The sequence below is a fragment of the Chenopodium album genome, chromosome 6 (assembly GCF_948465745.1).
Source record: "Chenopodium album chromosome 6, dcCheAlbu1.1, whole genome shotgun sequence".
In the NCBI taxonomy this organism is placed as follows: domain Eukaryota; kingdom Viridiplantae; phylum Streptophyta; class Magnoliopsida; order Caryophyllales; family Amaranthaceae; genus Chenopodium; species Chenopodium album.
Window position 1 is genome coordinate 25,573,230 of NC_137839.1, and position 10,547 is coordinate 25,583,776.

Consider the following 10,547-nt stretch of genomic DNA (forward strand, 5'->3'; position numbering starts at 1 on the left):
GTAAAAGACAACGAAACAAATCTTGTAGGATTGATAAAATTTATACTATCATTGTGATATGGACTAAGGCGTTTATCGAAGATAAGAAGTGGAAAAACAAATTTTCACAAATCTAAAAATTAGAAATGGCTAGTCCTGTGACCTTGGTTGGTGCTTTGTTAAAACACAAAGTATTTGTCTTTCGAGACTCGAGAAAATATGAGATCACCGTCATCTTCTTGCGATGAAGAACAAGTTTTCATCCGATAACAAGTTGGTGGTGGTTATAGCGAAGGAGAATAGCGAGGTCATCCATGGCGGAAAAAGAGAGAAAGCCTAAGATTTTCAGATTTTTTGAAAAAGGCCCAAAAATAAATTTGGGGCTTTCTTATATGATGTATAATTGTTGAAATTGATTATCCCATATGATTGTATGTTGCATTGTGAGCATTTTGATAACATATGCATGTATTTTGGTTGAGAAATGAGCAAGTTATGTTATGCTCATGACCTTAGTACGAACACTTCAATGGAGGTTCCAACATTGTTATACATATTATCAAACATATTATACATATCTTCAAACAAATTATATATATCCTCCATTAGTTGGATGATATCCTTATTGTCTATATGATATTATGGTTGAATGATATTCTCTATTAGTTATATGATATTGTTTATGATTGTGTATATGATATCCTTTATTAGCTGGATGATATCCTCTATTGGCTATGTAATATCATGGTTGGATAATAGCCATATATGATATCGTTTATGATTGTGTCTATGATATCATCTATTGGCCGGATGATATCCTCTATTGGCTATATGATATAACTAGTGTGGTCTGGGCGGTGCCTCGAGTGTCACTTTTTTTTTACCTCATAAGTATTTATTTTTTAATCTTGTGAAAATAAATAATATAACCTCTAATTTACTTCATAAATGAAAGGAATATGTAGAAATAATGTTATGTGAAACTTAAAACATTAATAAAAGTTGGTTGAGATGGTAAATGTATCATTTTTATATGTTGGAGGTTACGAGATAAAAAATAAAATATAAAAATTAAAATTAAAAAAAAGTGATATGTGGCGCATATAATTTGAATAGTGTTGGGGAAATTGATTATCGGGTCACAAAAATGACACGAAATTGGACAAATTAACACTTCGAGGCCTGAACGAAATCAGTTTCTCAAAGTAATATTTCGACCCTGAATTTACACACCAGGTATCACAAAATTACTAGGAGATACAACACAGACAATCACAACAGTGTGTAGTATGTTTGTGATCTAATGTAATCAAATTTAGATTAATTATGATGAAGATAAATAAACTTGCAAATTGATTTCAAGAAAAATAAAGGAACTAATTATTTTCCTCAAATTCCCATGAAGAACCGCCCCTTTATCTTCTTAAAAGTCCTGACATCATATGTTTTTATCACATATTTATATTAGAGCAACAAAACAAAGCCAAACCGTCCAAGACTTTCAAGAATAACTGTACAAGACTTTCGAGAATAACCGTCACTCACAAATTGCATTTGACCCGCGCCCGATCGGGCTATCCTGAGTGACGAAATCTGACATCTTCTCGCGCCCGGTCAGGCGAGCACCACCCTGACCGGGCGGCTGATCTGGCGGCAGTACAACACTACTCTTTATGAGTTCATTCTTATTTGTTGTGTTACCTTCCTCTTCACCGAGGCTCTTGTTCCTTTCAACCAAGGAAATTGCTCTAATAATCTTATTTAATTCATTACAACACCATTGCCTAAGTAATTAATTAATTAACATGTATTTAGTCCACAATACTCTAAATTATTCATCAATCCTTTCCCATTTAGAGTATAAACCTAGACTCTTTGCAAAACATCATCATCATAAAGACAATCTCGTGCATAATTGAAAGTGTACAAAGACTTGAACTTCCCCTTAGTGCAATACACATTCCAAGAACCCGTATCCATTCGGTGTCGTAAAACGATTGAACCAAAAGCAATACATATTGGATTCATGAAGATATTACACACACAAGATACATTACTTGATTACATTAATACTTGACACGTAAAGCCATGCGTCCCTATCTTTTCGTAAGTACTTCAAAGCTATGCTCCAATAGCTTCTTGAAGCGGCTAAACTTCGTAGTTATATAGGTAGACTTCCAACTTGCTCCTGTGACCGAGCAGTATATCAGGAATTATATTAAGTTAAAACAACCTCTTTTCATCACAGAAAACTGGAACTTAACCTTGGATGATTAAACAAGTTTCTAATCATCAACTAAAAGAATTAATCTCGTTGAACTTAAGACCCAACGTCATATTGGGCGCTAAGTTGAGATTCTCCTAATTGTGATCACATAGGGCTCCAATCTCAAAAAGATTGTCATCCATTTATTAACATCTCTAACCCATGCTTTTTAAAGCAAGTGGCGAGATTTAACTTCGTACGAAAATAAACAATAGTTTTTACACTATCCCTGTTAAGTCCTTGATGTAACTAAACCTTACATCAATATACCTTGACTCGCCATTTTACACTCGGCTATATGCCTTAGCCAAAAATTACATTGTTATCACAATTCATCACTATTAGTGATATTGACTTTTCCAATAAACAAATCTCATTATGCATTAAAACCCTTAACCATTCTGCTTCTTTATCGGCGGAATGTAATGCAATGAACTTTAATGTCTTATAGAATCCGCAATGCAAGTTAATATGCTTCTTAGATGCCCATAAAATGGCACCTCCCCCATATGGGAATACCCATCCACTTGTGAATGAATGATCTCTATTTGAGATCCAACTTGCATCCGAATATCCTTCAACAACCGAAGGATATCCACAATATCATTATCCATGGTTTTATTCAAGTACTTCAACAAACAATGAACCGTTTGTCAATGTAGTATTCTAAAGTTACTAGTGAAACCACTACTACTGACCAACAGCATAAGCTATATCAGGTCTAGTACTTGTCATGAAATACAACAAAACATCCTATAACTCTAGCAAATTCCAGTTGTGAAAACTGCATAAACATTACTAGGTAATAACTTTATGCTAGGATCCATAGGTGTTGAATAAAGAAAGGTCGAACCTTTATTAACATTGTATTTCTTGAGCACATTCTCAATATAATGAGATTGTGACAAAATCAACTTCCCTTTTATCTTTCTTTATTCTTATGCCCAAGATGACATCCTCTTTCCATGTCTTTCATGGAAAACAATGAACTAAGGAAGAACTTTCTCATTTCAATTTGTGACAAATCTGTTCTGTCCAAATACTTACATGTCATCTACATATAGAAAAATTTTGACACTTTGACCGTTGTCATCAAATTTGCTATACACACATTTGTCTAAAATTGTTAATCATAAAACCATTTAACAACACTACCCCATCAAACTTTGATATCATTGCTTAGGTGCCTATACATTGATTTAAATAACTTGCAAACTTTTGCCTATTGGCCTTCCACAACAAACTCTACCGATTGTCGCACATAAATCTTTTCTTCCAAATCTCCATTCAAGAACACAGTCTTGACATCCATTTGATGGATCACTAGAATTTTAATTGCTGCAAATGCAATTAACCATCTAATTGTTGAGATTCTAGTTACAGGTGCATATTCCTTATGCCACTAACTGGGCCTTGAACCTTTTAACAGTTCTATCAATCTTCAATTTCTTTTGAAGATCCATTTGCACCCTATTTGTAACACCCCCAAAATTCGAGTCTTTAAAACAATAAGAGTAACCTTTAACTTTCAAAAACCCAACCATCGAACTCTGAGAGTGTTACTGCTACACTTATTTTCCGTAGAAAATAAATGCAAAGCAAAAATAACATAATATTTAAATAACTAAGAGGTCTAAGTTGTGGCAAAATAAAATAGTCGTTACTTCAAAATTTCAATTATTTTGAAACCAATAATTGAGAGGAAATAATTAAATTCGAGAATAAAATAAATTGTCTTAGCTACGTGATTATTCTAACGTCTCCTCACACGTAACCGAGGACCCTTTTTACCAACCTGCAAAATAAATCAGAAACAAGAAAAGAGAGAAAACTCCCAAAAATCAGATAAACTGAGTAATTCCAACTCCATCCCGTAAAATAAATAATTTTAGTTCAAAACATTTTATACATAATATAGTCTCATAAATATTTTAATACTCAACCAAGTTCAAATAGTCATATAACATATTATTACTTTATTTAAGAAAGGGAAAGAGAACGGCAGTAAGCCGGGACTAGTCCCTATCACCACCTACTTTACAGAGGGTCGCGCGTAACCCTTATTGGCCATAAAATAAAATAGAATGTCCCTAGTGTGCACACCCCTCACTAATACCCAGTGATTAGGAGGAAGACTAACAGCAATATACAATAATTTAAACCAACTAGTAGCAACCATAACTACTAGTGGGCAACCTGTTCTTCACCCTTTCGAGTTCATTTCCCTTCTTAAATTAAATTTCACTGTACATTTTATTAGATTATATCATCCGATTACACTGTACACAAGTATTGCACAAATCAATTTAATTTCAAGTAACAATACTTCAATTTCAGTATTATTAGACCATAGTCATCCTACATGACATATAGACCATCAATCACGTATAATCAATCATCCACTACCCAAGATTATATAAAAAAAACTCATATGATGACAAATAATCATATTTTTCGAAATTACATATACTAGTACACAAAATTGAAAACTCATATATAATATATGATTCCATAATATCATACGATAGCACACTCATCACATATAATTACATAAGCACGTATTTGACACATAATATTTCAAAATAATTTCGTAACGGGATTCTAAAGATGATGGACATTGAAAATTACCTTGATCGTGCGTAAAAACTCAAGGTAATTAACCTCCGTAACGTTCACTTAGTAGCCTCCGTCTACAAATAATCGAATTCTAAGTTAGATAATTATACGACTATATATAAAAAAAAATTGAGGGTGTGATTAATTTATCACAATCCATAATCTAGACACCCCAAAAACAAAATATAAACAACTAATTATAGAGTTAGATGGATCGTATTGTATCATCATCATCTCCACCATTATCATCATCACCATTCACCATCATCATTCGTCCATCATCATCACCAAAATCCCAAAATTCCACTAAAACCCAAATCCCAAATTCCACTGAAACAAAATTCGATTTTTTTTTAGAAGAGGTAGTTTACCTGAGAAAAGATTGAAAGTACGGTATTTATTTTTATTATTTTTATTATGAACAAAATCAGTTTTTATTTTTATTTATTTTTATTATTTTTTTTAATCAAATCCGAAAATAATAATAATAATAATAATTTTTACAATTTGAAAATAATAATAATTATTTTTAAAGTTTATTTATTTATTTTTGAAAAGAAATCGTTGACTAAAAATACTCCAAAATTAATACTCCAAAATTTGGGGTATTACATCTACTCCCCCTTAAAACGAAAGTTCGTATTCGAACTTTAAAGTTAGCTCTCAAAAAGGCTCACACGACGATAAAAGATAAGTTAGTATTACATTCTACCCCCCTTTTAAGAGTTTCGACCTCGAAACTCAGCGTACCTGCTCAAAAAGTTCTGGGTAGCACTTCTTCATATCATGTTCCGCTTCCCAAGTCGCTTCTTCAGAATTCTGATTAGACCATAACACTTTAACTAACTTTACCGCCTTATTTCGGGTACTTCTCGTTTTGGTGTCGAGAATTTTCACAGGGCGTTCTTCTAAAGTTAAGGTCTCATCTAGATCAATAGTCTCGGGTTGGATAACATGGGTAGGGTCATGAACATATTTTCGGAGTTGGGAAACATGAAAAACATTGTGAACATTGGCTAACTCCATGGGTAAGGCTAGTTGATATGCTACCTCTCCAACTCTCTTCAATACTTCATACGGGCCAATGTATCTAGGACTCAACTTCCCTTTTCTACCAAACCGCATGACTCCCTTGGTAGGTGAAACCTTAAGTAAAGCCTTTTCCCCAACTTCAAATTCCACTATTCTCCTATTCTGGTCTGCATATGACTTTTGTCAATCCTGAGCTGCCTTCATGTTTGCCTGGATAAGCCTAACTTGCTTCGCTGTTTCTTCAATCATTTCTGGCCCCAAAGTCAAAGACTCACTGATATCGCTCCAACACAAGGGACTCCTACATTTTCTCCCATACAACGCTTCATAAGGCGCCATTCCTATACTCGCATGATGGCTATTATTGTATGAAAAATCGATCTTAGGTAATCTTTCATCCCATGATCCACCAAAGTCCATCACACAAGCTCTCAACATGTCCTCCAAGGTCTAAATTGTTCTTTCTGTCTGTCCATCTGTAGCAGGGTGAAACGCTGTGCTAAACTTTAGGATAGTGCCAAATGCTTGCTGAAACATTTCCTAGAACTTTGATAAAAATCTTAGATCTCTGTCTGAAATAATATCTTTAGAAACTCCATGTAGCTTCACAATTTCTTTCACATAGGCAGCTGCCAACTGAATCACATTCAAAGCATCCTTTATTGCTATGAATCTTGCTGTTTTCATTAAACGATCAACTATGACCCAAATAGCATTCTTTGCTGCCCTTGTAAGTGGTAATCCCATCACAAAATCCATAGAGATAGACTCCCACTTCCATCCTGGCACATCTAAGGATTGCAGCTTCCCTCCAGGTCTCATATGTTGTATCTTCACTTGCTGACATGTAAGGCACCTTGCCACAAACTCGACTACTTCACGCTTCATGTTTGGCCACCAAAAATGTTTCTTAAGGTCTTTATAGAGCTTATCTCCTCCAAGGTGTATAGAGTACGGGGTGTTGTGAGATTCTTCTAAAATCTTCCTTTTGAGATCTTCATTTTTAGGAATACACTATCTCCCTTTGTATTTCATTGTTCCATTATCATCTACATCAAACTCAGTTGTCGCTCCTTCTTCTTTCATCTTCCTCACCTTGGTCAACCACTTATCTAACATTTGCTTCTCACGAATCTCATCATATATGGTAGGTTTGACTGACATTGCATTCAACTGAGCGTTCACCTGACCATACTCTACAACCTCCAAGTTCAACTTCCTAAATTCTTCACAAAGTTCCTTGGCTAAAATCATCAAGTTCACTGTATGACTTGTCTTCCTACTCAAAGCATCAGCTACCTTGTTCGCCTTTCCTTCGTGATACAAAATGTTTGGGTTGTAATCGGTTAGCACCTCAAGCCATCTCCTTTGCCTCATGTTCAAATGAGTCTGTGTGAATATGTATTTAAGACTCTTATGGTCCGTATACACCTTACACCTCACACCATACAAGTAGTGTCTCCAGATCTTGAGAGCAAACACTACAGCTCCTAGCTCCAAATCATGAGTAGGGTAATTCTGTTCATGTTGCTTGAGCTGCCTTGATGCATAAGCTACAACCTTCCCATGTTGCATAAGTACACACCCAAAGCCATTCTTAGATGCGTCACTATAGATTTCAAACCCCTCAGTCCTTGATGCTAAGGTTAAGACTGGTGCTGAGGTGAGTCTTTGCTTCAATTCTTGAAAAGATTGTTCACACCTCTCGTCCCAGTGAAACTTAGTAGTTTTCTTCATCAAATTTGTTAAGGGTTGAGCTATCCTCGAAAAGTCTTGTACAAATCTCCTATAGTATCCAGCAAGCCCTAAGAAACTTCTCACTTCGGTCACACTTTTGGGTATTGGCCAATCAAAAATTGCCCGAATCTTGGATGGGTCCACCGCAACTCCTTCCTTGGAGATCACATGGCCTAGAAATGCTACCTTCTCTAGCCAAAATTCACATTTTGAAAATTTGGCATATAACTTCTTCTCTCTAAGAATCTCCAACACTTTTCTTAGATGTTCTTCGTGCTCTTCTCTATCCCTCGAGTACACCAAAATATCATCTATGAACACCACCACAAACTTATCCAAATATGGCTGAAAAGTTCTATTCATGAGATCCATAAAAGCTGTCGGCGCATTAGTGAGTCCAAAACGCATAACAATGAACTCATAATGTCCGTATCTTGTGCGAAACGCTGTCTTTGGTATATCTTCCTCAACAATCCTCAACTGATGGTATCCTGTCCTCAAGTCAATCTTTGAAAAGATCCCAGCACCTTTAAGCTGATCAAACAGGTCCTCGATCCCAGGTTATGGATATTTGTTCTTTATAGTGACATTATTCAACTCTCGGTAGTCAATACACAACCTTAAGGATCCGTCCTTCTTTCTCACAAACAAAACCGGTGCTCCCCAAGGTGACACACTTGGCCTTATATAACCCTTCTCCAGCAACTCCTCCAACTGTACCTTCAACTCTTTCATCTCTGCTGGTGCCATTCTATATGGTGCTTTAGAAATAGCTCCAATCCCAGGCACTAAGTCTATTTTGAAATCCATCTCCCTAACCGGCGGCATCCCTGGAATTTCATCTGGAAACACATCTTGGAATTCTCTCACCACTGGAATGTTCTCTATGGATTTCTCTTCTACACTCACATCTTGCACATGGCATAAATAAATAGGGTAGCCCTTTCGGATATAAGAATGAAAAGTCATGGCTGACACAATACTGATCCCTGGTTTTGACACAACCCCCTGGTAAGAGATTCTATTCCCCCTTGGCCCCCTAAGAGACACCTTTTGGGTATGACACTAAATTCTAGCCTTATATTTGCTAAGCCAATCCATCACCAATATCACATCAAAGTCAGTTAAGTCAAACTGAATAAGGTTTGCAAGCAACTCAGTTCCAGCAATGTTAACTGGAATGTCTTGGTATAGGGATCTACAAGGAACTACCTCCCCTGAAGGAATTGTTATATTGGTTTGACACAAAGATGAAGGTTTTAAAGCATGTTTATTCACGAAAGAAGTGGCAACAAAAGAATGAGATGCCCCAGAATCAAAAAGTAAGGAAGCAAGTTTTGAGTTCACGAGAAAGGTACCCGTCACAACGTTGGCATTAGAGTCAATCTCGCTCTGGTTCATGACAAAGATTCTTCCATTACTGGTCCTACCATTGCCATTGTGGTTGCTTCCTCCGCCATTGTTGTTTCTTTGGCCATTCCCTCCTTGAGCATTGCCATTTTGGCCCTGAGAATTGTTGTTGTTGAAGCGGTTGTTGTAGTTTGAGTTCCTCCCATAACCACCTCCCTTATTGCCATTGTTGTTACCTTGCCCATTCTGAGCTTGATTATTGCCATTATGCTTCTTTGGGCACTCAAATTTCTTGTGACCAACCTCCCCACATTCAAAGCAAGTAAGCAAATCTCCATTGTAGTTGCGTCCTGGATGGCTCTTGTCACATTTACGGCATGGTCGGTTGCGAGATCCTTGCTGATTCTGTTACCCCTGGCCCCGGTGATTATTGCTTTGATTGTTGTTGTTACGGCCTCCCTGCTGACCATTTCCACCATTCCCATTGTTATTACCCACTAGGCGTGGTCTCTTGTCATAACCTTGAGGGTTCGATGAACTCTCACCATTCCCTTTCCTCTTATGCCTATCCTTGACCTCCTGCTCACGTTTCAAAATCCTTTCAATATTACAAGCTCTATCATAGGCCTCCTTATAAGTAGCGGCAGTACCAGCCCCGATCACCTTCTTTTGGATCCTAAAAGTCAGTCCATCTTCAAACTTTTGAGCCTTGGATCTCTCATCAGGCACTACATTAGGACAAAACCTTGCGTACTCATTAAATTTCTCAGCATACTCCTGCACACTCATACCAGTTGTTTGGTTAAACCTACTAAAATCACTGTATTTCTGCCTCTTGATATGCTCAGGAAAGAAACGATCCCTGATTGCTGTCTTAAAAGCCTCCCAGTTAAAATTCTGTTGAGCTCTTATGGTGGCTCCTTCATTTTCCCACCAAATATCAACAGCCTCACGTAAATAGAATGTGGCTTGATCCACCTTCTGAGCATCAGGGGTACCAGCAGCAGTGAAAATCTTGTCAAAGTCACATACCCAGTTCTCAACCAACATGGGATCTTCCTTCCCCATAAATAGCGGAGGTTTCAATGCAGCAAGTTTCTTAGCCATAGCTGCTTGAGGGTCGTTGTCATTATTGTTGTGGTTGTTGTTGTTATTCAGCTGATTTTGCAACAACATTCCAAGGTTCTGGTTCATTTGCTCAAGAGCTCTTAACCTAGCAGCAAGTTGTTCAGGAGTCTCGGCCATTTGTGCAATTCTTCTCCAACAAGACCTGGTGTAAACATGGTAATTTTGCATACACAGTCTGCACAATTTCAACACTGGTGTTACCACCATACACATTTTAACGCGACTTATTTAGATCGTGTGAATTGCAATTAAATCATCAACCACGACATGCTTTCATGTAACACATCAGCACATATAGAGACAAGAATTAAGCGATTTATTAAATCTCAATTGCATTCAAAGAGTCGGCCAAATTCCAAACCAAATAATGCATCAACTTAGCATTAGACTATAAATTCGCGCATTGCTTTGTGATTTCACTATCACCCGACCAAGTCAT

The 10,547-nt window shown here is 36.8% G+C and overlaps 2 protein-coding genes across 2 annotated transcripts; both read right to left on the reverse strand.

Moving 5' to 3' along the window:
* Positions 1–3,998: 3,998 nt before the first annotated feature.
* On the reverse strand, positions 3,999–5,986 carry LOC145636827 (uncharacterized). Its single transcript, XM_081688368.1, has 2 exons — positions 5,612–5,986; positions 3,999–4,040 (listed from the first exon to the last, which is right to left on the reverse strand). The coding sequence occupies exons 1-2, from the start codon at positions 5,984–5,986 to the stop codon at positions 3,999–4,001; spliced, it is 417 nt and encodes a 138-aa protein (XP_081544494.1).
* Positions 5,987–8,695: 2,709 nt separating this feature from the next.
* On the reverse strand, positions 8,696–10,321 carry LOC145636828 (uncharacterized). Its single transcript, XM_081688370.1, has 2 exons — positions 9,448–10,321; positions 8,696–9,330 (listed from the first exon to the last, which is right to left on the reverse strand). The coding sequence occupies exons 1-2, from the start codon at positions 10,319–10,321 to the stop codon at positions 8,696–8,698; spliced, it is 1,509 nt and encodes a 502-aa protein (XP_081544496.1).
* Positions 10,322–10,547: the final 226 nt, after the last annotated feature.

Coding starts and splice junctions, on each gene's coding strand:
- LOC145636827 (XM_081688368.1), bottom strand. CDS start 5,986: ATGCGGTTTGGTAGAAAAGGGAAGTTGAGTCCTAGATACATTGGCCCG. Junction 4,041..5,611: donor ACCCAGAACTTTTTGAGCAG/GTACGCTGAGTT, acceptor TTTATTTTGCAG/GTTGGTAAAAAGGGTCCTCG.
- LOC145636828 (XM_081688370.1), bottom strand. CDS start 10,321: ATGTGTATGGTGGTAACACCAGTGTTGAAATTGTGCAGACTGTGTATG. Junction 9,331..9,447: donor CAATGGGAATGGTGGAAATG/GTCAGCAGGGAG, acceptor AGAGCCATCCAG/GACGCAACTACAATGGAGAT.